The sequence below is a fragment of the Myotis yumanensis genome, unplaced genomic scaffold, assembly GCF_028538775.1.
Source record: "Myotis yumanensis isolate MYYU_CA2020_CCGP unplaced genomic scaffold, mMyoYum1.0.hap1 SCAF_5, whole genome shotgun sequence".
Classification (NCBI taxonomy): Eukaryota; Metazoa; Chordata; class Mammalia; order Chiroptera; family Vespertilionidae; genus Myotis; species Myotis yumanensis.
Genome location: NW_027223756.1, coordinates 77,484,511 through 77,511,651, shown reverse-complemented (window position 1 = coordinate 77,511,651; position 27,141 = coordinate 77,484,511). Strand labels below are relative to the sequence as shown.

The 27,141-nt window shown below is 49.8% G+C and overlaps 1 protein-coding gene across 5 annotated transcripts in view; it reads right to left on the bottom strand.

Annotated features, from left to right (window-relative positions):
* Positions 1 to 21,418, bottom strand: part of DOT1L (DOT1 like histone lysine methyltransferase) — a 60,844-nt gene extending 39,426 nt beyond the window's left edge. For all 5 annotated transcript variants that reach the window (XM_070415730.1, XM_070415726.1, XM_070415725.1 and 2 more), the window contains exons 1-5: positions 21,108 to 21,418; positions 10,513 to 10,556; positions 4,454 to 4,528; positions 930 to 993; positions 162 to 390 (exon numbers count right to left, since the gene is read on the bottom strand). In XM_070415730.1, coding sequence (XP_070271831.1) covers positions 162 to 390; positions 930 to 993; positions 4,454 to 4,528; positions 10,513 to 10,556; positions 21,108 to 21,188 — 493 coding nt within the window. In that variant the 5' untranslated portion in view covers positions 21,189 to 21,418. The remainder of the gene's footprint in view (positions 1 to 161; positions 391 to 929; positions 994 to 4,453; positions 4,529 to 10,512; positions 10,557 to 21,107) is intronic.
* Between the last annotated feature and the right edge of the window lie 5,723 nt (positions 21,419 to 27,141).

The following is a 27,141-nucleotide window of genomic DNA, read 5'->3' as shown; positions in this document are numbered from 1 at the left end:
CCTCCATCTCTGGGGGAGCCAGAGGATCTGCAGGAAGGTCGGCTGGGGCAATGGGTCTGAGGAAGGACCTGCCCCCTCCAGCAACCTCACACTCTGAACTTTTCACAGAGGAGGTCTGGGGACTTGGAGCATAGCCTTGGGGCCACCTGTCCCACACTCACCACTTCCCAGGTCCACAAACAGGTCGTCCTCAGTCATCTTGATCTCATCAATCATCTGTGCCACCAGGTCAAAGGAGGTCTCCCCATATACCTCTGGGGAGAAGGGCTCGTAGTTGTTGAGCTTCTCAGGGTCCGTCACTGAGTGGTTGTAAACCTGCTGCAGGATGTGCCGCAGGAGCCCATTGGATGGCCGTGTATTCAGCTTCATGGGCTGCGTGGTTCCCTTCCACTGCAGACATCAAGGAAAGTGCAGGAATGCGTCACACAGGGGAAAATACACCCTACGACCTTCACAGCCCAACACCAGGTTGCTGCTTCCTACTGAAAAAAAGTGTGCATGTGTATATACAAGTGTGTGTATACATGAGTGTGTCTGGGTACATGGGCGTATATGAGCCTGAACATGTATAAGAGTATGTATGTATACAGGTGTGCGTGTGTGGATGCATGCATGTGTGTGTATAACTGGCGAGCAATAAGGACCACAGTGCACACAATGCTCACTGCCTGGGCCCTGCCATGCTGCCATGCTGCCTCGCTACACCACAGGGTTGTCAGCCTGTTGGCCTCAGAACCCTGGCCTCAGAATGGCTGTCTTCCTGAAAATCTACGTGGGAAAAGAAATGAGCCCAGAGCAGCAGAGAGCCAGCATCCTTCAGCCTTGGCCTTCTCCTCTTGGGACCAAGTAATGTGAGGACAATGCGGTGGAGAACTACAGTTGGGGTCTAGATGAGGAGCTAGGCCTGAGGGGAGAGTGAGGCCACCTACCAGCTGGTGGATGCTGTCGATGGCCCGGTTGTACTTATCACAGAGCCTCTGCATGCTTTCGAAGCTGAAAAAGGCAAAAGAAAGGCACTGGTTACTGCCAAGCTCAGAACAGGACACCAGGAGGGGACGGCACGTGGACAGACGTCACAGGGTCAGGCAGAGCCTGGCTCCCACCCAGAGGTCACAGGGCACCAAAGAGTAGCCCACATGGGCAACAAGGCTAGGCCAAGAGTTTCAAGGTGAGGCAGTCATGGCTACGAGGCTGTATCTTGTACTCACAGGCCAAACCCGAGGTCAATGGTGTGCTCATCAGGCCATAGGTCAGAAAAGGGGTTCACACAGCCATTCCTAGAGCCCCATGGGGAATGGGACCCAGACCAGGCCCTCACCCCCAACCCAGCAGGCAGGCTCTCACGGCCTTTCTTTCCCTGGCTGGATCCCGCAGCCCTCCCGCCCTCGGCCCTGACTCGGATGGGTGCTGAGAACACCCACAGGGAGAAAGGGCAACTGGCTTTGCTGGACCACAACCGATACCCTGAATGTGCAGAAAGGAGGGCAGCACCTCCCCCCTTCACACTGGTATCACTTCTGTTTACTAAAACTTTTTTAAAGTTTTCACACTTTCAAAGATATAAGCAGCATGTGTTAGATATATAATGAGAGCTTGGGGGAGTTTTGTTTTTTTAATATATATATTTTTATTGAAAGGAGAGGGAGAGACAGAAACATCAATGATAAGACAGAATCATTGATCAGCTGCCTCCTGCATGCCCCACACTGGGGACCAAGCCTGCAACCCAAGCATATGCCCTGACTGGGAATCGAACTGTGACCTCTTGGTTCATAGGTCGATGTCCAACCACTGAGCCAGGCCAGCTAAGCGGGGGGAGTTTTTTAAGAAAGGAAATTCTTGGGGAGGGTGCAGGATCAGGATGGATGGAGTCAATGGGGGAGGAAACAGGGACACTGAATAATTTCAAAAAAAAAAAAAAAAGAATCTAAATTCTCCCAAACATGATCAATTTTATTTCAGGTGTTAATTTTCAATGAAATCCCCTAAACCAGGGGTTTTCACCTGGGATTGTCATACCCCCAAGGAACACAGGATGATGTCTGGGAACATCTGTTTTGTCATGAGTTGGGGTGCTCCTAGCATCTAGTAGGTGGGGGCCAGGGATGCTGTTCAGCACCCACAGTGCCCAGGACTGCCCCACAGAAAGTGACCCAGCCCTGATGTCCACAGTGCCACGGGGGGGGGTGGGGGGGGGACGGGGGGGGGGGGGACGGGACATGCACCAGGTTTCTGTGCTATATAAAAGGAGCACCCCTGGGGCTCTCTACCTCTGTTCAGCGATGCCAGCTGAGTAATGGGCTCCTTCACACACGGGACACAGAACCACTACTCCCCACAAGCATCTTCGATACCTCTCCCACTCCTCATTCTCAGCCCTAGATTTACAGAGTTTAGGGGCACTTTCCTTCCTAACAAAAGTAACAAATTCAACTAAGACCAGCACCCACATGACAGGTTTGCAACTCCCTTGGATGGCAGCTGCCATTGAAAAAGCTAGAGAGTTCAAGGGCAGGACAGAGCAGCCACCACCAAAGCCTGAAGAGTTCTCACAAAGGACAGTGACTAGAAACATCAGAGCAGGCTGATGCAATGAGTCAGTAACTAGGAAAAACGAGCTCCAGCACATTCCAGAAGACTAGTTACAGGATGGAGGTGGTGAGAGGTATGAGGGGCCAGCAGGCTCACAGTGGACAGAGGCCCTCCTGGCCCTGAGTCCACCTAGCAGATGGGAGGATGACTTAGCAGCAGGTCCAGGCTCTGGTCCACACTTTCTGTGGCCGCAGGCAGAAGCCACTACACTATTCATCACTCTGCATTTTAGTTCCTGTGCTCCAACTTTCACATCAGCCCTTCAACCCAACCACAGTGACCACTCACAGCCTCCGACCACCCCTGGGAGACATTCTCCTGCAAGGATGAGCAGAGGCGGGGGCTCAGAGCACCTGGGCCATATCCCTGCAGCCTAGCCCCAGACAGGAATCCACCCCAACAGACCAAGCTCAGCCCCACGGGCTATCCCTGCTGTCCCTTTGCTTGAAAGAGAAATGGTCCCACTGCTCGCCTGACCCTCATGTTGCACCAGTCCCTCGAGGGATGCCATCAGACTGGCCCCACTGCTCTCTGCCAACTCTGACATCCTTCCAGTCTTTTCTAAGCCAACTGAACAGAAAGGAAGAACATTAAACTTCCAACTCAAGCGTCTTGTAGCAAAAGCACCTCTCCAACATCTGCTGCTGTAGGCCTGCACACAGTGGACACCCCTTTAATAAAGATGTGCTTCACCGACTATGTGATTGACATGCAAGGGCCAGTGCCCCTACATATCCTCACCCTAGGGGCGAGGACTTTGTCATGGGATCCACAGCATGGTTGATGCCCTGGACAATGAGAAGGCAATTCCCCCCTTTCCCCCGCCTCCAATCTTCACCTGAGGATATGTTTTCACTGATTTTAGAGAGAAAGGAAGGGAGAGGGGGAGAGAGGCGGGGAGGAGGGGAAGAGAGGGGGAGAGAGATCAATTGAATGCCTCCCGTACGCACCCCAATCGGGGATTGAACCCACAACCTGGATATGTGCCCCGACCGGGAATTGAACGGGTAACTTTCTGGTGTATGGGACAACACTCCAACCTACAGAGCCACACCAGCCAAGGCCGGTTGCCTTCTTTTTACAACACTGGGTAACAATTACTAGATGGGGAGGAGGGCGAGAGGTGAGAGGACAGAATCTGGCTGACTGAGGTGGGAAATGCTGACCCGTGAACCAAGGCCTCTAAACACACAAGTGAGATCAAGGAAGGGACGCCTGTGTGCTGGGCCCTGTGTGGGGGCTCCCGGCCTCCTGTGGGCCATGCTCTTCAACAAAGGCTGAGTTATCTCAGCCCACAGACAGCACCACCCTTTAGCCTGCCAAGAGCTAAAATGGACACAAGCCTGGAATGTCATCTTTCTTTCTCAAAGAAAAATAAAAAAATTCCAAGCAGGCATTCCAGAGCTGGCCTCTCCCTTCTCCACCCACAGGACTCTCCTTTGAGATCAGGATGTGCCTGCAGGAAACTGCTGAATGTGGCCAAAAGGCTGGGTACAGTTATTGAGAGTTGGACTGGGGCTAACGAGTATCTGGGGCTCCAGAGGCCAGACCACCAGTGGCTTCTGGGTAGAAAGCTTGGCTGCTGGAGTCGCCTGCTATGAAAACAGCGACTATTAACTTGAGGTGATTTCACACAGACCAAGTCTTGTTGCACTATGTGGCATTCTCAATTATGTCCTCACTCTGACAGCCTCTGCCAATATCTGATAAAAAGTTCCTATAAAATAGCTCCAGAGATTATAGCCAATTCTGAAAGAAAATTTCAGACCAGTTTTTACCATGGAAGAAGAACTAATTATAGGCTGTGTCCCTACCATGTGTTCAGATAGAAGAGAAGCAGCTCAGACAGAAACCCACTTACCTTTTGGTGTCGTAGTCGATTAGGACGTAATTCTCCATAGCGAGCTTGAGGTCTGGGATTTCCTCACAGACCCATCTGAAATCCAAAAGCAGAAACAATAATGAAGATGATTTTTCAGGCTGGACATTTCACTCTCAACTTTCTTAAACACTGTTCACTTCTAAATATAAAAAGATAATATCCTCATTACTCAACCGGAGTCATCACTACAGATTATACAGAGAATAAAAGGCAAATCAGGAATATGATGAAAAATGGCATGCCAATGAATCAATAACTTAGTTGAAGTGAACAAATTCCTTGAAAGACACAAATTACCAAAACTGACATGAGAAGAAACAGAACATCTGAATAGCTCTATCCAATTACATAACCTGATTCCCTAATAAAATACCTTCCCACCGAGAAAACTCCAGGCCAAGATGGCTTCACTGGTGAATCATATCAGACATTTGAGGAGAAATAGCACCAATTCCACCAAAATGTTTCCAGTTTTATGAGCCTAACATTATCCAGATACCAAAAGCAGAGGAAGACAAAAACATCGTAAAGGCATTACAAGAAAGATTTTTGTGTCATCAACAGACACAAAAATCCTTCACAAATATTACAAATGAATTCAGCAAAACACTTTTATCAAGTGAGGTTTATGCTAAGAATGAAGAGTTGCTTAACACTAAAATTAATCACTGTAATTTATCTCACTAATAGAATAAAGGAGAAAATAGTATGGCCATCTCAACAGATGCAGAAAGTGAACATGACAAAATTAAATCCCTACTCATGATTAAACAAACTCTCAGGAAATTAGAAATGGGGGAGGACAGCTCAATAAAGGTCATGGGGTCAGGTATGAAACTATTGTCTCTGGGCAAGAAACCACCCGCAGCTCCACTTTGCCTGCTGGCTCCGTTCTGTGATCTGCAGGGGATGGGAGGTGGAGTGGGGGACACAAGGATACTTGAGAAGGAATAAGGAACAGCTCTTTTTGTCCCTGGGTCCCTATGTCATCTAGCAAGACTCCATATGCTGCCTCAAGTACTACTTCTCCTAATAGCTACTGAATCCAGCTAGCAGTTTTCTTTATCATGCCCACAGACCACATACTCAGACCACACTCCTATCTCAGAAGTCTGGATACCCTCCCCTGGAGACCCATTCCAAACTCACAGTCACCAGGGCCAGCTGGACAGTCCACATGTCACCTTCCTGTGCTCCCCAGACCCAAGGGTCCCTAGGCTGCAATAGTGCTCTCTTCTCCTTTGCTTACAGAACGAGCCCCTTTACTCCCAGTGAGCACCTCCTGATAGGGAAACCTCTGATCAGCAGCACACATGGTTTCAGGCAGGAGACCATGAGCCCTGCAGCTAACATCAAACTGGGTGCAAGACTCATACTCCCAGGAGGGTGGAGACAGTGAAGATGCCTGTAGGCCCCACCTTCCTTCAACACTGTACTAGATAGATAGAGGTCCTGGCCAGTGCCACATGACAAGAGAAACAAATGGACAGTCTTTACTGGAAAGAAACAAAACTATCTCTGTTCACAAGACACACGATTCAGTATGTAGTCTAGCCTATGGAATTTACAGAGATGCTTCTAGAACTCAAGATGTGAATTCAGCAAGGTCGCAGGACACATGGTCAACATGCAAAAACAAGCTATATTTATATGTACCAGCAACAACAAAGAATAAAATAAAAGAAAAAAGAAAATAAATTAAATGTCACTTAAAATAGCATTAACACATAAACACTTAGACCCTGGCTGGTGTGGCTGTTAGTTGGAGCATCACCCATGCACCAGAAGGTTTCAGGTTCAATTCCTGGTCAGGGCATATACCTAGGTTGTGGGTTCGACCCCAGGTCGGGGCACCTACAGGGGGCAACTGATTGATGTATCTCTCTCACATCAATGTTTCTCTCTCTCTTTCTTCCTCCCTCTCTAAAAAATATCCATTAAAAAAATCCTTAAAAAAACATAAATACTTAGGGATCATTTTAATGAAAGACTTGCAAGAGCTCTATTGAAAACAAAACAAAACAAAATTCTGAGAAAAGTTAAAGGCAACATAAACAAATAATGTTCACGGGATCCAAGACTCAATATTGTTAAACCTCCTCATCAAACTAGACTCCACCTCAAAGTAATCCCTAAAAAAGCCCAACAAGCTTTTTTGGAGAAAAAGACAAACTGATTCTAAAATTGACACACAAAGGCAGAGAACGTGGAACAGCCAAAATAATCTTTAAAAATAACAGCACTGTTGCAAAACATACTATCTTGTTTTGGGACTTACTATAAATCTGCAGTAACCAGCAGTGTGTGGTAAACAAACAGGGCAGTGACAATGAACACAAAATCCAGACAGACAAACATATAAACATGAAATTGTGATAAAAGCACCAAGATAACTTAATGGGGAAAAGAGAGTCTTTTCAACAAATGAGGCTGGAGCCCTGGCCGGTTTGACTCAGTGGCTAGAGCGTCAGCCTGCAGACCAAAGGGTCCTGGGTTCAATTCCGGTCAAAGGCACGTACCTTGGTTGCAGGCTCCTCCCAGGCCCAGACCCTGGGGGACACGTGCAGGAGGCAACCAGTCAATGTGTTTCTCTCACATTGATGTTTCTCTCTGTCTTTCCCTCTCCCTTCCACTCCCTCTAAAACATCAATGGAAAAACATCCTCAGGTGAGGATGTACCAAAAAAAACAACAACAAATGAGGCTGGAACCACCAAGTATCAGATGGAAAAAACTTAAATTTTCACCCTCATAATCTTTGTAATCTCATTTAATAGAACCAAGATTAATTCACAACTGATTTTAAACCTGAACGTAAAAGTGAAAACCACAGAGCTTCTTGAAAAGAAAAGACAGTATCTCTGCAACTCAGGAGGCAAAGATTTCCTGGATGCAACCCAGACAACTAACCATCAAAGAATGAACTCAGTTAAAAGCTTCCACTCATTGAGGTGCCATTAAAACCGCAGTCAGCTACACTACATCTCATACAGTACCTCATCAGGCACTCACTGCCAGAATATGTCAAGAATTCTTACAACTTAAGTCAAGAGGAGACAAACAACTCAATCTCAAGAAATGACAAAACAAAGCAGAGCTCCCCAGAGAAGTGACCGATTCTAAGGGTGCGATGTGGGAAACTCAGAATGACTCTGGAGCGTCCTGTGGTTCCAGAAAGTGAGGCTGGACTCAGAACGAGCGGGGGCATGTCAGAGGAACACAGGACAGAATGAAAAAGCCCCCATTGGGCTCCCAGAGTTGAAAACACATTCATCATGTGGTGGACAGGTAAACAGGATGAAGGAACTGTGGTCCCTCCTACAACAGCACACTGCTCAGTAATAAAAAGGAAAAGCTACTGGTACACACAATCTCAAAACTGCGTGCTCAGCATGTGCTGTACAATTCCATGCAGGTAAAATTTTAGAAAATGTAAAGTAACACACAGTGCCAGAAAGCACATCAGGGTTGCCAAGGACAAGAGTGAAGAGGGAGATGGATTCAGGGGGCATGAGGAAATATGAGGGAGAGAGATATCTGTTGCCATGACTGCTGTGCATGGACATGTGTACAGCCACCCCACTTAGACTGTACACTTCACACATGTGCAGTTTCTGTGCCTCGGGTGTATTTCAGTTACAATTTTTAAAGTAATAATATTGGAAAGAACACCCTCAACTACCTCTGTGTATGTTGGAAATTCTCCATTATAAAAAGTAAAAGGAGAGGAAAAAAAAATGAGGTAACCACCCATCTCTGCCAATGAACAGAACTCATCGGTAGGGACAAAGAGGGAAGAAGGTCAAGTTGTTTTGAGACACAGGACTTGAGGCTCAGGCCTGGAGGTCAGCAGCCACTGCCAGTCCAGGAGCAGGCCAGGTTAACTGGAGATTCCAAACCAAAGGCTGGCTCCACAGATTCAAACTGGCCTGACACCCTGTACTGCAGGACAAAAAGACACCCTACTTTGCAGAGGAAAACCCATTGGAGAGGCCGCCACCATGAAGCACCCCCAAGGAGTAGACAAGAACCAAGCTGCCAGCTCAGAGCCCTCCCTCCCTCAACCACAACACTTCCACCATCTAACCAGCAGCCTCTTTAAAAATAAATAAATCAGCCTGGCTGGTGTGGCTCAGTGGTTGAACGTCAACCTATGAACCAGGAGATCACAGTTCAATTCCCGGTCAAGGCACATGCCCAGGTTGCGGGCTCAATCCCCAGTAGGGGCATTGCAGGAGGTAGCCAATCAATGATTATCCTTCATCACTGATGTTTCTATCTCTCTCTTCCTTCCTCTCTGAAATCAATAAAATCAATCAATCAATAAACCAGCCCTAGCCAGTTTGGCTCACTGGCTGGAGCATTGGCCCTCAGACTAAACATTCAGATCAAGAGCACATACCTCGGTTGTAGGCTCCATCCACAGCCCCGATTGGGGCACCTGCGGAAAGCAGCCGATTGATGTCTCTCTTTCTACCCTCTCTCTAGAAAATCAACGGAAAGAATATCCTCAGAAGAGGATTAACAAAAAAATTTAAAAATATAAAAAATAATAAAATGGAAAAAATAAATAAATCAGCCTTGGCTGGTGTAGCTCAGTTGAGTGTCATCCCATGTACCAAGAAATCACCAGCTCAATTCCCAGTCAGGGCACATGCCCAGGTTGTGGGCTTGATCCCCAATCGGGGGTATGCAGAAGGCAGCCAATCAATGTTTCTCTCTCCCTCTCCCTTCCCTCCCTCTAAAAATCAATAAAAACACATTTTAAATAAACAAATAATTAGATAAATAAAACTAAGCAACCTGTAATCCTGCTTCACCAACTGAGTGGTTTATGGATTATACTAGAAAAAAAAAGATCCTACATCTCAACAATGGCATCCTGCTAGATCCACACAAATAATTTCACCCAATCCTTAAAACGATCTTTCAAGGAGACACTGCTCAGCCCCAAGATCAAACCAAAGCAGTTGGGGGAGCTGCAGGGCCTGTTAGGTCACCAGCTCCCAGGCAGCAGGGTGGAGATGCCCATCCTGACTCTTCCACAGACACCACAACCTGGCCCTGCTATGGGCTACTACAGTCTCATGTGGATGTCATGGTGTGTGACCCAGGTGGTGACTACATGGCTAAGGATGTTAAGAAACAACACAGCAAGATGGCAGTAAACAGCCCTAACCGGTTTGGCTCAGTGGATAGAGGGTCCCAAGTTCGATTCCGGTCAAGGGCATGTACCTTGGTTACGGGCACATCCCCAGTGGGGAGTGTGCAGGAGGCAGCTGATGGATGTTTCTCTCTCATCAATGTTTCTAACTCTCTATCCCTCTCCCTTCCACTCTGTAAAAAATCAATAAAATGTTTTTAAAAAATGCCAGTAAACAGACATGCGAGTTTACCGAGGGAACTGACAAAGATTGGGGTTTCCAAGCATGGGATATGCAAAGCAGGAAGTAGCCACTGTCATCACTCGAGTTTGTTCCAGACCCTCAATCCAGCATGGAGAAAAGGCCCATAAGAGACAGAATGGAGGGTACCTCCCTCCTGGCTCCAGACCCTCAAGTGCCATACCAGGAGAAGGCCCACTAGACACAGCAAACGGCACCTTCCTGCTGGTTCTGTCAAAATTGTCACTGACACACCCTGTGATCTTCCCTGCACTCTCACAGACTGGGCTTTTGGAGGGCTACCAAGGATATGGAGGGAAAATCAGTCCACCAAGGGGCTATGGCTGAAACAGCACCAAATCCAATAGGAAGAGGAGACAGATGGAAGAGAGAGTAAAACAGGGGGAAGAGGAAAGGAGTTCCCTTGTCCATCAATTTCCATGAGAAGCCAAAGTTCATAGAGGCACCAGGACCTCTCCAGGCCACACTCAGACAACCTGGACTCCTCTAACCAAACTCTGACACTTTTCAAGTCTTCTCAAGATGCTGATAGGGAACACAAGAAGGACTGGGCTGAGAGAAGGTGGGTGTGCTGGAAAGACAGGAACGGGCGCTGGCCCCAGGCCACACCCACCCCCGCAGATGCCACACTCACCGGATGGTCTCGATGATTTCATGAGCAGCATCGTGGTGTTTGTCCTGAAAGATAAAATGACAGGGTTTAGAGCTGACTGAGCAGTCTCTCGATACTCCATTGATGGCAGGTTGGCCATCTTAGGGTCCAGGGACTACAGGATGCGGGCACTGTAGCCCCTGGGCTTTCCCATCTCTGTATTTCCAGACCCACTAAGCTCTCAAACGCCCCACTCAGGCAGGACTTCCCAGTGAGTTATTAGGGTGCTGTCCTGGGACCCCTGCCCACTTGGGACGTGCTGGCCTAGATGAGACCCTGTCCCTGTAGTTTCTCTCCCCAGCTGGCATCAGGGAAGGGATGAAATCTATGACCCCGACCCTCCTGTCCTCCACCCGCCAGTACCCACTGGCACTTCTCCCGGGCACTCCCACGGCCTGGATGCTACAGGCCTGGCTCTGAGTTACTGACCCTCCCAGGCCTCTGTTTCCCGATCTGTGAAATGGGAAATGCCAATAATAACCATTGTGAGAATGCATGTGGCCATCCTCCTGCCTAGACAAAGACACCTCCCACTTCCACTGGTGGCCAGGACTGTGCCCACTGTGTGTGGGGGTGAGGGGAGATTCACCATGGCTTCTTCCTCAAAGGAAGCTCAGGGATCACTCCAGGCCTTTCACCAGGGTGTGGGCAGCAAGTTAATCCAAAATCTCAAAGAAACTAGGATCAGAACCACCGAGTAGTCCCCTCTAACTCTGTCCTTCTCTCACATAAACACTACGCCTTCCATACTGCGGTGAGAGTTAGTGCAGGGGGTCAGCAAAGAGGATGGGCCTGGAGGGAGAGGCCTGCCAACCGCTGCTCTGTGGCAGTAACAATGCCTCTTAGCCCAGGCCACCATTTCTACCGCTTTACAACAGGTTACGGGTAGAGTGCCTCACATTCAATAACAGAATCAAAACAGCTCTTTAGATACCCTTGAGACTTAAGTCTTATTTTTAGAAAAATAATAGCTCTATTGAAATATAATTCTGATAGAACGGAACTCACTTGTTTCAAGTACACAGTTCAGTGGTTCTTAGTAGGTTCAGTTTTGTGCAACCACTGCACTAATTCCAGAATATTCCATCACCCAAAAAGGAAGCCACATCCCTATCAGCAGTCATCCCAGCCCCCTCCCAGCCCCTGACAACCACTAACCCACTTCATGTCTCCGTGGATTTGCCTATTCTGGACATTTCACATAAATTGGATCACACACTATGTGGCCTTTTGTGCAAGGCCTTATTTTTTAAGGCACAAGAAAAAAAAAACATCCTTCTAATGTTCAGAATAATGTCCTCCCATTTACTAAGAATCAACCAATAAATATTAAACTGGTATCATTTAAACAAGGTGGGGACAAGATGAGAACATACATCTACACAGAAATTCATATGTGAGCGTTCACAGCAGCATAATTCACAACTGCCACGGGTGTAATGCCGCTGCCAGCCATTACCAAGCCACAGTCCTCACTGCAGTAACTGTCTTGGCCCAAATATGCACACAGGCCTGCAAAGGCACGGGAGCCTGGAATTTGGTCTCTTCTGTGATGAGAACTTGTGCTTTCTCAGCTTTAAAACCAAAATAAAGGGCCGAACCGGTTTGGCTCAGTGGATAGAGCGCCGGCCTGCAGACTGAAGGGTCCCAGGTTCGATTCCGGTCAAGGGCATGTACCTTGGTTGCGGGCACATCCCCAGTCGGGGGCGTGCAAGAGGCAGCTGATCGATCTCTCTCATCAATGTTTCTGGCTCTCTGTCCCTCTCCCTTCTTCTCTGTGAAAAATCAATAAAATATAAAAAATAAAATAAAATAAAACCAAAATAAAGGGAGAGAGAAGTTGACAACTGTGCCCTCTGAGGTCTCAGAGTAATCCTTTTAGGACCAGGCCAGTTTCTACACACAGTCCTGAAGGTATAACTTTAGAAGCCCTGGTCACTACCAATGATTCAGATGCTCTCCGGACCTACTGGCCATGGCCTCTTTTACTTCTCCATAGACCTTCGGAGGAGAGAGATGTCAGACCCGGCCAAGAAAGGTCAGACTGGGAACAGCCCTGAGGAATCCTGCATTGACAGTCTAGTCCTCATCTTGTTATGCAGGGACACCCCCTCACACTTGCCCCTCTATAAGAGGAGCCCAGGACCCTGGATTGATGGCCCAGCCTTTGTCTCATTATGCAAAGACACCTCCTCACATTCCCCCTTGCATTTCAAGAGCTCTGGACCCTGAATTGACAGCCCAGTCCTCCTCTCATTACACAAGGACACCCCCACAATGCCTCCTTCACTGCCCACATTCCCAGCCCAAGGTGGCCCACTGCTGCATCAGAGACTGGCCCATGCTCTTCTCACTACTTGTACCAGAGCACCCTAAAGAAGCAGCTGAGAGCTCTAACCAGTTTGGCTTAGTGGATAGTGTGTCGGCCTGCAGACTGAAGGTCCCGGGTTCAATTCCAGTCAAAGGCACATGCCCGGGTTGTGGGCTCGATCCCCAGTAAGGGGTATGCAGGAGGCAGCTGATCAATGATTCTCTCTCATCACTGATGTTTCTCTCTCTCTCCCGCTTTCTTCCTCTCTGAAATCAATTGAAATAAATAAATATATATATATATATATATATATATATTTTTTTTTTTTTTTTTAAAGCAGCTGAGAGAGGTTCTTCCCATAAAAATCTGTCTGGTGGAACGTTGGCAGCTGGGAAAGCTGAGTGGTGGGTACCTGGGGTTTATCAGGTCCACCCACTTTGGGAATCATGTGAAAGGTCCACAATAAGTGCAACTGTTCCATCTTAAACTGTGCGCTGTACAGAAGGCAGTATCACACCCTGAGATGACACCAAACTGATCCTTATGGTACTACTCACCTCCCCAACTTGGATGTGAGGCTGTCGCTTATTCTTCCAGAGATTGAACCTCACGTGCTCAGGAGTGTGTGCAGGGGGCACTCACTGAAGGAGGGTGGGAGAGGGTGGTTTTTTGTTTTTGTTTTTTTATATTTTTATTGATTTCAGAGAGGAAGGGAGAGGGATAGAGATAGAAACATCAATGATGAGAGAGAATCATTGATCGGCTGCCTCCTGCCCGCCCCTACTGGGGGGATCAAGCTCACAACCCAGGCATGTGCCCTTGGCTGGAATCGAAACTGGGACTTTTAGTCCAGTGGTTGCCAACCGGTGGTCCATGGACCACTGGTGGTCCGTGAGGTCCGAAAGGTTGGCAACCGCTGCTTTAGTCCACAGGCCGACATTCTATCCACGAAGCCAAACGAGCTAGGGCTCTGTTTTAATGGCAGGGTTTTGATGAGCAGAGGTCTGGCTGGAAGAGTGAGATGGGAGGTGGTCACTTACATGCTGTCAACAGGCATCCAGAAAACTCAGTCCCAGAGGAAAACCAGAGGGTGTGACCGGAGGCTTCGGGGGAGGGGAAGCACCGGGTCCAGTAGGCGCCTGTCTCATACTGGCCCTTTTCTTCACCACCCCACTCCCCACTTCCTGGTGTACAGGTGCCCCTGGAGTTGGACTGGGTGGCAGGCTTACAGATTAGGTTAAGTGCATTAATTGGGCCTGAAGCATTCTGCTGCTTAGGTGGGAGCAAAAGTGTGTAGTTTATAGTTTATCCTTTATATGGTCGACTCAAGTATTGATCATGATAGCACCTTAACTAGTTCAAAATATGCAGGACCCCAAACACAGAAGCCACCTGTCCAAACAAATTAAGAGCAAAAAACAACTGGCGAATGGCTGGAGCAGAGGAGGAATGGGCAGAGAGCAAGTACTGATGGGACGTAGGATGGGCAGTTAGAGGTCAGGTCTTCAAGAAAACTGACTGATGTGGTGCCTGGGGCAAAGATGGTAGGTCAGATGGGCTGAGGGTGGCCAGATTTGTGGGGTTCGAGACAAGAGGAAAATGCAGGTGCCTCGTTCAAAAATGGTTAGCAAGTTCAAGGCAACATTGCAGAGCATTAACCAAGAGAGGTCCTTCTGCAGGGAGGTTTGCGGGCAGGACAGAATGGATTTTGAATCCAACAGTGCTGCTTCTAGAAATGGATCTCAGATGGGTCGTATAACCCCTGCTCGTGGCTCTCTCATCTGTACACTGGACCCTGTGGGGACGTGTCTGTGGTGGAAAACCCTCCTGTTTGTCCCGGTCCTGCTGCCAGACCTCTGCTCTCACGTACCCACCCAGGGAGAGATCTGCCCCGTGGAGATGAACTCCCAGGCTCACAGTGCCGATATCCACACAGCAATAAATACCAGGGCTCTGGGCCTGCCATCTGGGTCAGGGGGCAGCACAAGGAGAGAAGGGACAGTGAGGCAAGAGGTCTCAATCACAGTGAACGCACTCCCAGAGTTGCGGAAAAAGTCAAGTCCACCCAATCACTGCTTTTGAGCTCACTAGTTTTACAAATTATGCGTATATGGCCCCCAAAAGAATGTCACATTACAAAAGGGGACAAAAAGGGTGGCTAATATTGCTCTGCAGGAAGGAGGGTGCTGAGTTGGCACTGTCACAGGGCTGGTCCAGCTCTGACCTGCCCTTCCTCCCACTGTTAGGGAATGTCTTCTGCTCAGACAAAAGACAGAGCTGAGAGAATGGCCAGCAGTGACTTACCAGGTCGGAAGACTCATCTCCTGCTGCCACCCCTGTGGCACTTCTCCTTGCAGGGCCACACTGCCCCAGCCACTGATGCTCAGTGCCAACTCTGACTTGCATAAGCCAGGTGACAAACAGGCTGGCCGAAGGACAGAGCTGCATCTACCCACCAGACCTGCAGCCCCCACATCCCCCAACTCCATGGGACAAGGAAGCCCCAAACCAACACTATCCTAGCACCACTGGTTTTCACGAACGCCCTCCCCACTGAGGAAGCGAGCGGCTAGGCCCCTGGACCTCATTCGGATAGTGGCACCCACTGTGCAAACACAGTCCCACAATCCTGCAAGCTAAGCTCTGTGGTTGGGAGGAAGAAGCCCCCATGAGGAAGAGGGATCTAGAAGTATGCCATCGCCATGGCAGCCACAGGCCCCCTAGGGTTATGAGGCACTTGATATGGGCTGTTCTAGAGTCTCTAGACCAAGCAGTGCTCTAAGTGCAACACACACACTAATTTCAAACACTTAGAATACATACCCAAAAAAGTTGCTCTTAACTTTTTAACTACAAGTTGAAATGCTTGTATTTTGGTCATAGTTAAATATAATACATTATGAAAACTGATCTCACCTGCTTATTTTGACTTTTTAAACATGGCTACTAGAAATGCTGAAATTGCACATGTGGCTCATGTGCTAGTCCTACCAGGTGTCACCTCCCATACCTCATTCCACCTCTGTAACTAATGGAACATTTTTGAGGTCTGACCCTGAACATGAGGTCTACAGAGAGCCTGGGTCCTTGCAGAGCTGGGACCAGGCATGGAATGCCCTGTGCTCTGGGCAGGGTCTTTTGAAGGTTGGGAAAGATGTGGAAAGGGGCTTAGATCTTCACTGGAGGACAAGTGCCACCTATAGCCCCAGGGGACAGAGCTAAGACCAAAGCTCTGGTCTTAACAAAAAAACTTCAGATGCTTTAATAAAAACTAGCCCATCAGCCCGGTTGGTGTGGCTCAGTGGTTGAGTGTCAACCTATGAACCAAGAGGTCACGGTTCAATTCCTGGTCAGGGCACATGCCCCGGTATGGGGCGTGCAGGAGGCAGCCGATCAATGATTCTCTCTCATCATTGATGTTTCTAACTCTCCCTCTCCCTTACTCTCTGAAATCAATAAAAATATTTTTTTTTTTAAAGAAGTCCCTCTACAAGTGCCCAGCGACTGGATAATGGAAGTCTTCATAAAATGGCTGTCAAGAAGTGACACCAGTGGGACAATGGGACATGATGACCAAAATTTCACCCCCAAAACTCTTCTTGTCCTCATCAGAGAAAATAATTTATTACCACAGACCACTCCAGCCTGAAGCAAAGGGTATGAGGAGAAAAGAGCACAGGACTGATGAGACCCCTCTGACCAGGAGAACTTGCCTAGGAGGCCCTGCCACCAAGTGGCGGGCAGAGACTCAACTTGGATCTGGAAAAACAAGACACACTGTGCCCCTGAAAATTCCAAATATTTCTACCTCTAGCAAGTGGTCACTATTAGTGCCACACCAGTTCATGTGGGGTCATCCCCACCCCCAGACTGAAGGCCAAATGAATGCCTCGCCAGGGCCTCAAGACCCCACAACTTGGCCTGTCCTTGTAGGGGGATATTACGCAGCCAGGAAAGGGGGTGAAGCACTGAACTAGTTAGGCGGATAAAAGTTGAACATGTTCATTGAGAGAAGTCAGACTCCATTTATGTGAAATATCCAGAATAGGCAAGTCCAGAGATGGGAATGGGGTTAATGGTTGCTAGGGACTGGGGAGGTGGGTGGGAGTGACTGCTGATAGGCCAGGTGCTCGAACCTGCTGCCAGCACCAGCACCACTCACACCCACTGCTGGCGCCAGAGCCACTGCTTGCACCCACTGCTGGCGCCTAGCGCCGGCCCTGATCGCTCCGTGCCAACGGGTGCGAGCGGCGGCTGCCAACCCAATCGCCCCTCAGGGCTTCTCCACCTCCCCCTGCTCCTGAGGGGCGATTGGGGCAGCAGCCACCGCTCACACCCGCAGCTGGCGCTGGCCCCAATCACTCTGTGCCATCAACGGGTGCAAGCGGGGCCGGCGCCATCAGCCTGTGGGAGCAGCAGCGGCAGGAGCAGGGCTGCAGGCAGACAGGAGCCCAGGGGTCTCGGCAGGAGGGGCTGGGCGGGAGTGCGGAGGATGGGCTGAGACCCGCCCCTGTGCCCACTGCAGCCTCATGGCCCACAGTTCCTTTCAAGGTGCACAAATTCGTGCACTGGGCCCCTAGTAATTACATATTATTCTCTAGTCGTGTAAGATGTCACCATTGAGGGAAACTGGGTAAAGAGAACATGGGGTGTCTCTGTATTATTTCTTATGGATGCACAAGAATCCACAATTATCTCAAAATAAAAAGGTTAATTAAGAAAAAAAGGATGGAGTTCCCACAGGGAGACTGGGTGGGCAGGTCCCCTGTAACTCTGCCTCCTCCTCCCTAGTGAATGTCCAAAGTTTCTGGGGCCCCCCTGACTCCCTCTAGCTCCCACCTATTAGGATCAGAGTTCGCAGTAGGCATTTGGATTTTAGGGACTAGACTATGAAAACTAACAGCCACATGTGGAACACCAGATTATTTTGATCATCCCTTCCCCTTTTACATAGGCTACTTCAACCACATAAAGCCATGGAAGGGTTAATCTGCCTTCCCCCGAACTTGGATTAGGTAGGATTCACGCAGGCAGAGGTCAGATCAGAAAATATCTTCTGAGTCACAGGATGGCTGGCTCACTTGGCCGGCCCACTCAGCTATTACTCATTGCCAGCATTAAGGGCATGACTACTCAGAGGGCACTCATCAGAGAACTGTGGGCTCTGGGTAGGAAGCTGAGGGTGGAGAGAGTCACACTGAGGCTGCTCCCCGCCCACAGCCTTATTAAGTCACCCAGGTGAAGGACCCCCGCACATCCTCCTCTCTAATATTCTTGCGCTGCCACCCAACAACCCAAGATGCCATTTACTCCCTTCTGAGTTGAGACCTAGTTTCCCACCCAAGAAGGGCGATCCTGCTTTAGGAATTATGCCACTGTGAACTGCAAGTGGGTATTAGAAACTCAGTCACAGAAGGAACAGAATGTGCTGGGTCTTCCTCTCATGTTTGCCAATTGCACAAAAGCTGGTTTCCCAGGCTGGACACTTCTGAGTGTGGCCGTTGTGGCTGTTTGCACTTCCTCCTACAGATGCCCCTCCTCAGAGAATCCACTCACACCTCCCCCAGGACAAGAGTGGTAGCTCCTCCCCTCTGAACCTCAGCTGACCCTATATACAGGGCTACAAGAGCTCTGCTAACTTTTATGTTTATACATCATTCACCTTCCTTCATCTCTAAGTTCCTTGAGAATAAGAACATTGTCTACTATCCCCAGAAACACTAGAAATGACTCAGTGAACAAGTAAGCTCAGTCATTTCAACTGTGTGGTCACATGAGTAATCTGACCTTCCAAAAAGTGAAGCTTCTGACGTAGCCCACTTACTTCACGTATTCATCATTGAGTCATCACAAAATATGAATTCTCTAAGTACTGCCCCCTCAGTTCCCATGAAAAGCAAAACTCCTCAGTGGGGAAATGGAAGATTGACAGACGTCACTGCACAGTAAGGCTGTTGCGAGCCCTGGCAGCTAGCTGAGAATTTCACTGGGACAGCCACATCAGACAGGGACCTACCTGCTGACATGAGGTGGCACACCAGGCAAGGTGGGCAGCACACCCTATCCCCGGCCAAGTGAGGCCAGGACCAGCAAGGGAAAGATGCTCTGTAGTTCAGAACCACCTGCCACTAGAAAGCCAGGTCCCAATCCAGGAGGCCTTATTTACAAGGTTTACAAGTCCCTGTGGCCTTGCTCTACCTGAATAAAAGCAGGTGATAGAAACAGCATGAGTGTCTCTGGGTAAATTTTCACCTTAGTATATAATGCCTGGGTGCTGGGTCATAGTCATTTTAATTCTTCCCATGCTCAAAAATGCAAATTTGCAAGGTACACAAATGTTAATTGTACACTCAGTACAGCCCTCCCCACCAGACCCCCATCCTGCTCCTAAGCATTTCCCAAGAGAAGTGAAACCCAAGTTCACATAAAAACCTGTCTGAGGATGTTTAGAGCAGCTTTATATGTAATCCCCTCCAAACTGGAAATATCCCAAGTGTCCTGCCACCAGCAGCCTAATGGATCAATGGGATACACAGCAAGAAAAAGGAGTTACTTTTTATTTTATTCTTTTTAAATATATTTGTATTCATTTCAGAGAGGAAGGGAGAGAAGTGAGAGAGATAGAAACATCAATAATGAGAATCATTGATCTGCTGCCTCCTGCATGCCTCACACTGGGATCAAGCCCGCAACCCAGGCATATGCCCTGACCAGGAATCGAACTGTGATCTCCTGGTTCATAGGTCGATGCTCAACCACTGAGCCACACCAGCCAGGCAGGAGTTACTTTTTATACCCACTACGACATGGCTGAGTCTCGGGTATGTTTTGCTGAGCAGCAGCAGCCAGAATCAAAAGGCTCTGTGCTGTTTAGTCCATTGACCTAACTTTCTGGAAAAGGCAAAACGGTAGGGATAGAGAGGAGGTTAGTGATGGCCAAAAGGTGGAGGACAGTTGGTGGCAAAGGGCAGAAGGGACACTGAGAAATGACGTGATTGTTTTGCAGTCTGATTGCCACGGATCTGTCAAAAACGCCTAGAACTGTACCCTAAAAAAAGTGAGTTACACTACATGCCACTAAAGATAATTAAACTTTGAATAATGCACTGGACAGCCACAGGGCCTCCCACTCTGTTTTCTCTAGCTTTGGAAGGCTCCCCACCCTGCCCACTGCTCAAGTCGCCCGCAGGACGCACACCGGAAAAGCCAGAGCTGGACTCGACCTCACCTCCGGGTTCGGGATGAGCAACAACGCGCTCATGCGCAGGGCGGGCTGGAAACCAGGAAAAACCTCAGACGCCAGCCCCCGGGCAGTCCCAGCGTCCCAACCCCGCCCCTGGTGCGAAGTTTCCAAAAACTGACACACTCCCCGGGCGTGCGAGGGGCGGGGCGCACGGGCTTCCCCGCCGGGTCCCCTGGAGGCCCCGCCCCCGTCACCCCCGCCCCGCGAGACAGGCGCGCGAAAGGGCGCCCCGAAGACGCCCGCCCACGGCGCCCGCTGCGTTTTCCCTCCCGACGGCACCCTGCCCGGCCGGAGCGTGGACGCAGGGACACCGACACCGACACCGACGCCGACACACACCGCACCGCACTCCGGGGCGGGAGGCCGAGGCGCCCACCCCGCGCCCCGCATTCAGAGTCACCCAGCGGACAACTTTGTAAATTTCCGCTCGACCTGTCACTTTCCAAGGGTCACTCGAGATCGGGGACAGAAAGCCTCACGGCCACGGCGCCGGCCGGCCCGCCGTTTAGATTACGGTGCAGAAAGACCTAATCTGGTCCGGCCAGTCCTGCCGCTCCAGACGAGGGGGGCAAACCGCCTAAAGCAAAACAAACAAACAAACAACAACTAGGGGGAGCGAGAAGGAAGAGAAGCCCTCAAACATAAAGATAAAGCGGAGCCCACTGACAGCTCCAAGAATAAACTACAAAAAGAAAAAGGAAAAAAAGGAAAGAAAGCCAAAAAGAAACCCTGACTGTCAGAACATGAAACACGGGAAGGCAAGTTCGCCAGCCACCCCGGCCCGGGCGACCGGGGTCCCAGCCCCGCACAGGCGACCGCAGCCCGGGCTCGGGTGCCCCTCGGAGGCGCGGGGTCTGGCCGTGGGGACCCCCGGCAGGCAGGCAGGCAGGCAGGCAGGGAGGGTCCCCACGAGTGTTTATGGAATCGAGTCGTTCAGTTGCTCGGTGGACCCCCAGCGCGCTCCGAGGAGAGCGGGGACCCGGGGGGAGGGGCGGCCGGAGGGGAGCAGAGGGTGGTACTCACGTAGACCGGCAGCGGCCACGGATAGACGGCGGGCTCGGCCCCCACGGGCGACTTGAGCCTCAGCTCCAGCTTCTCCCCCATGTCGGCGCGCGCGGCTGCCGCACCATGCTAGTCGGGCGGTTGGGGGAGGGGCGGGGCGCCGCCGGCGGGGGCGGGGCGGGAGTGTAAAGGCGGGCGGGCGGGAGGGCGGGAGGCTGAGGAGAGGGGGCCCGGCCTGGGCCTCGGCCGCCGCCGCCGCCGCCGCCGCCACGCTCCCGTCCAGCTCCCGGCTCCCTTTTTGTGGTCACAGGACCAGGGCCTCCAGCGCCGCCGCCATCTTGGGCCGGCGTGAGACGAACACAATGAGCCGGGAACAGGACCGAACCACTCGCCGCGCGCGTGCAGGGGGAGCCCGGCGCGAGGCAGCGGCGCACGCCCGCTGCCCCGCCCGCCGCGCCGCGCGCGCCTCCCCTGCTCTCCCGCCCCATGGACTCTCCCGCACGGACGCACGCACGCGCGTCCTCGGCTGTCCTCGGCCGCCCCAGCCCGCTGATGCTGGGACCCAGGGAAACCCCGCGGGACCTGGGGTGGCGGGTTCGAGCCCCGCCCTTGAAAAAAGGCCCCCTTCCCCATAATAAAGCCATAATTCTTTTTTTTTTTTTTTTTTACATTTTATTGATTTTTCACAGAGAGGAAGGAAAAGGGATAGAGAGCAAGAAACATCGATGAGAAACATCAATCAGCTGCCTCCTGGACGCCCCCCACTGGGGACTTGCCTGGAACCAAGGAACATGCCCTTGACCGGAATCGAACCCGGGACCGGGACCCTTCAGTCCGCAGGCCCATGCTCTATCCACTGAGCCAAACCGGTCAGGGCAAAGCCATAATTCTTTATTACATGTAATGGACGGAGTCCAGGTCTCTGCTCCAGCTCCAGCTCCAAGTACAGAGCTCGCTCAACAGGAATGCTTCTTATTGAGCATCTGTAGGCCCAGACCTTGGGCACTCAGCGCTGGCAAGGAAGAAGTCACCTGCCCACACCGCTGCCGGGTTAGCTGACAGTGGTCCTGGGGGAAGATAAAGCAAGTGTCATAAATGCCACGGGACGGTTCATCTTAGTGTTCGCTATGCCTGCAAACTTTATCCCAGATGTGGTCCCTAGGTATTTTTCAGATGAGATTAACACTGAAACCAGCGGACTTTGTGTAAAGGAAGTTGTGACAGACACATGTGGGTGGACCTGGTCCAACCAGTTGAAGGTCTTGGAAGAAGAAAATGAAGTTTCCTAGAAAGAGGGAACTCTGCCTCAAAGGCCTAAGGACTCCAGCTGCAGCATCAGCTCTTCCCTGGGTTTCCAGCTGTGGCCCTGTGCTGGAGATTTCTGACCTGATGGCAGCACCATCAGGTGAGCCAACACCTTTATGTAAAACTCTACATCTGTATGTGTGTAATAGTGTGTATACATGTGTATACGTAGCGAATATACACACATATTTATGTGTGCATATATACATAGTGTATATGTGTGTATATACTAGTATATTGTATATGTGAGTATATAGTATACATCTAAACATACTTTATATACACACCTATATATTTATGTGTGTATATAGGTATATATGTGTATATCATACATATAAACATGTGTCTACATACTGACATTTTTATATACTGTATATATATGCTATATATTTATACATGTATAGTATACATAAGCACTTTTATAGACATGTAGGTATATATAGTATATATGTATGTGTGTATATATTATGTGTGTATCATATGGTATATTACACACATGCTTATATACAGGTGTGTATAGGTATTATATATATGTACATATGCACATACATGCACACACACATTCCAGGGATTCTGTTTGGACATCCTCACTAACTGACTACCTGACTATAACAATTGCCAGCTATATGTTTATATATCTATGTATGTGCATTGCATATATGTACATATGTGTGTGAATATATTGTATATATATTATATATGTTGGATCTGTACAGCTAGGGACCCAATTGCTTGTCTTTTCAGTATCTCACATAAGTGTCACAACTGCCTAGGTAGGGAGGTGATGCTGCACTCCCCAGAGGCGCTGCCTGAGGACCAGAGATGTGCAGCAAAGTACCCAAGTTCACATAGGCTTGAGGTGGGACGGTTGAGGGTGGAGCCCCGTGGAATTCTGACAGCAGCACACACACTCCTAGGGGTGATTCGTACCAGCAGTGCTGATAGAAAGGGACCAGATCTGAAGGAGGAGATGCAGCTGCTTCCATTTGTGTGAAATCCCAACCAAGGCCCACTGGCAGGGGTTAAAGTCGGGTTAGTGGTTACCTTGGAGTGGGGGTGGGGGTTACACAGGGATGTTCACAGCTGGGAATGTTCAGCTTTGTGAATTAAGGACCTGCAAGCATGTCAGACTCACCGGGACGCCTGCCGTGAGTACGCCCTCCCCACCCTGAGAAACCCAAAGCTCAGAGCCGCCCCTCCTCCTACCAGGGAGAGGAGCCAGTCAGTTGGATTCCCTGGCTCCCAGGCTCCCTGAACTAGGAGCTATTTTAAGCTTTCATCCCACAAGACACAGCAGCTGGAGCCAGTGGCTCAGGAAACTCCCGCTCTCTCCTCCTCCCTCACATCTCTAGCTCCCTCCTCCCCTCCCCTCTCCTCTTTCTCTCTCCCTTCTTCCCTCCCCTCCTCCCTTTTCCTTCCCTCCTCCCCTTCTCTACTTCCCCTCACTTTCTGCAGAGACCCCAGCGTCCTCTCAGACCCTGACTCAGGCAGCCAACCAGAGAGTGGCTCCCAGCAACAGCTCCTGTCCAACTCCTCCCCGTGAGGGATGTCAAAGCAAGCCCTGGCTTGGTGGGACCTTGGGCCCAGGGCCATCGACAGTGCTGTTCCCCTGCATAGAATATTCTTCCTTCGTCTCCTCCTTCTAGTGTCACTTCCCTCCCTTTCTCCAGAACCTTCCTGCACCTCTCCCAGCAAGGCCAGGTCCCAGGATATGCCTTGTATCTATGCAACCACATTTCCAGTCCTGGCCCACCCTTCCCTGCCTGGGTTCTTGGCTAAAACACTTAACCTCTGACAAACAGCTGCTACTAACAGTCCCGACATCAGGATGTTTGTGAGGATTGAGTGAACTAATATAGAAAGTGCTAGAACCGTGCCTAATCAATAACAGTTATTTGCTGCCACACTTGCTGTTGTAGTTGTTACTGCAGTTAGGTAGGATGACCAACCATCTCAGTTTGCCCAACACTGTCTCAGTCTTCAGACTAGAAATCCAGGAAACCTCTTGGTCCCAGGCAAACTGGATGGTGGGCCCCTCCATTTAGGATAAACCCTTTTCCTGATCTTCCATCCACCACACAGGCAGAAAGGAAATCTTCCCCTCCTTCCTTCCTTCATTGTAACCCTCTATTTATTCATCCACTCATGCCTTTGTTCAACTCTTTATCTAACTAGTGTGTGTTAAGTACCTACTACATAGCTGACACTCATCTGAGTGCTGAGGACATAACAGCTAAGAGCGTGGATGAGGATGCCTGTCCTCGCAGAGTTCCTGTTCTAGAGAGGACAGTGAACAACGAGCTGGAAGACGTAACTTGTACAGGGGTCCTGTCGCAGGGAGCGTTAAAGCAGGAGCGGCGGTGGAAAGAGGGACCGCTTTCAGTGCAGGCACTGACCCTAAAGAGGCTGAGATCACCCGGGGCCATACTGGCAGCTTCTGCACAGCTGTTTTCACCAGGGTGACTGCTCCCAGGGGCTACTGAGGGTGTCTGTGGCTGTCAGCACTCTGGCATCTAGTGGGTGGGTGCCAGGGATGCTGCTCAACACCCCAGAGCGCCCAGGTCACACCCACAGAGAATGACCCGGTCCCAACATCGGGAGATCCGGCTCTAACATTATTCTGACCGGTTGGTTCCTGCAGAATCCAGTGAGGGCAGGGACTCTCCCCTGGTCACCTCTATATCCTGAGATTACCTGGAATGGAGCAGCCCGGTGGGGCTCAGACAAGCTTTGTGGATGAAATGACAAATGCCATGCCCATCCCACCTGCCACTCCACGAAATGGTGGAATTGGACCCCAGCTATGATGGTCTGTCTGTCACCCCCTGGGCATCTCTTTCCAGAGTATTTCCTCTCATCATGGTCACAGCCCCATCGCAGGTTGAGTTCCCTGGAGATGCTAAGAACAAGGGCTTGAGTGCAGGTTATTCATTTGAGAGGTGCCGACAGCAGCACGGTGTGGTGGGCGGTGACACAAAGGAAGAGAAGGCAGCAAAAAAGGGTGCTTCTCAGGCCTGCTGCCACAGGGGCAAGTGCAGCTTCACCATCAGAGGGACTGTGCACACACCTTGGAATTAGCCCACCGGGGAAGGCGAGGGAACTGGGGCACTTCTCTACCAACTCCTATCAGTTCTTTGGGGGTGGACTTGACGAAAGTATGAATTCCCAGGCATTTTTACCCTATACAGTCCTGGAGGTATCCTCAGGTACAAGACACAGATGCTTGGCTGTTGGACTCTCAAAACAGTCATATCCAACAGAAAAGGTCAGGGCAGCGGTCATGTTGGAGTCAGTTCCCAAGTGACCTGGCCCATCCTCTCCTATGGCTCTAAATCAGCGGTTCTCAACCTGTGGGTCGCGACCCCTTTGGTGGTCGAACGACCCTTTCACAGGGGTCGCCTAAGACCATCCTGCATATCACATATTTACATTATGATTCATAACAGTAGCAACATTACAGTTATGAAGTAGCAACGAAAATAATTTTATGGTTGGGTCACAACATGAGGAACTGTATTTAAAGAGTCAGAAGGTTGAGAACCACTGCTCTAAATACTTCAGGAGATGTCACACTTCCCCTATTGTCTTGTTCTCAGCTCCAGGGCAAACCCCTTGTTCACAACCCACACTTGCCCAGGAACTGGGAACAATCTTTTGTTATTGCTTGTAAAATGCATACATCCAGTCCTAGCTGGTTTGGCTCACTGGATAGAGGTCGGCCTGCAGACTGGGGAGTCCTGGGTTCGATTCCAGTCAAGGGCACATGCCCGGATTGCAGGCTCGATCCCCAGTAGGGGGTGTGCAGGAGGCAGCCGATCAATGATTCTCTCTCATCGTTGATGTTTCTATCTCTATCTCCCTCTCCCTTTCTCTCTGAAATCAATAAAAATATATATTTTTTAAAAATGCATACATCCAGATGTCAAAAATGTAAAAGTGAAAAGAAGCCCAGGCATATTCAAACCAAGGAAATACACTACAGTATTCTCTTTAAAAAAAAATTTTTTTTAGTCCTAACCAATTTGGCTCAGTTGATAGAGTGTCAGCCTGTGGACTAAAGGGTCCCAGGTTCGATTCCAGTCAAGGGCATGTACCTTGGTTGCGGGCACATCCCCAGTAGGGGATGTGCAGGAGGCAGCTGATGGATGTTTCTCTCTCCTCGATGTTTCTAACTCTCTACCCCTCTCCCTTCCTCTCTGTAAAAAATCAATAAAAAATATATTTTAAAAATTTTTAATTGATTTCAGAGAGATAGAAACATCATTGATGAGAGAAAATCATTGATTAGCTGCCTCCTGCATGCCCTCCAATGGTGATTGAGCTGCAACCCGGGCATGTGCTCTGACCTGGAATTGAACCGTGACCTCCTGGTTCACAGGTCAATGCTCAACCACTGAGCCATGCCAATCGGGCTACAGTATTATCTTTGATAAATACACTTTACCAAAAAGTAGTTAAGATTGGGTAGTGTTCCTATACCTGCAGGCCCTGTACCCATTTCCCCTTATTTTATTTATTTTATTTTTTTAATTAATCTTCGCCTGAGGATATTTTTTCCATTGATTCTTAGAGAGAATGGAAGGGAGGTAAGGAAGGGAGAGAGAGAGAGAGAGAGAGAGAGAGAGAGAAAAGAGAGAGACCGATGTGAGAAACACATTCATTGGTTGCTTGGGATAGACCTGCAATCCAGGTAATGTGCCCTTGACCGAGCCAACGCTGTTCCACTGAGCCACACCGGCCAGGGCTCCTC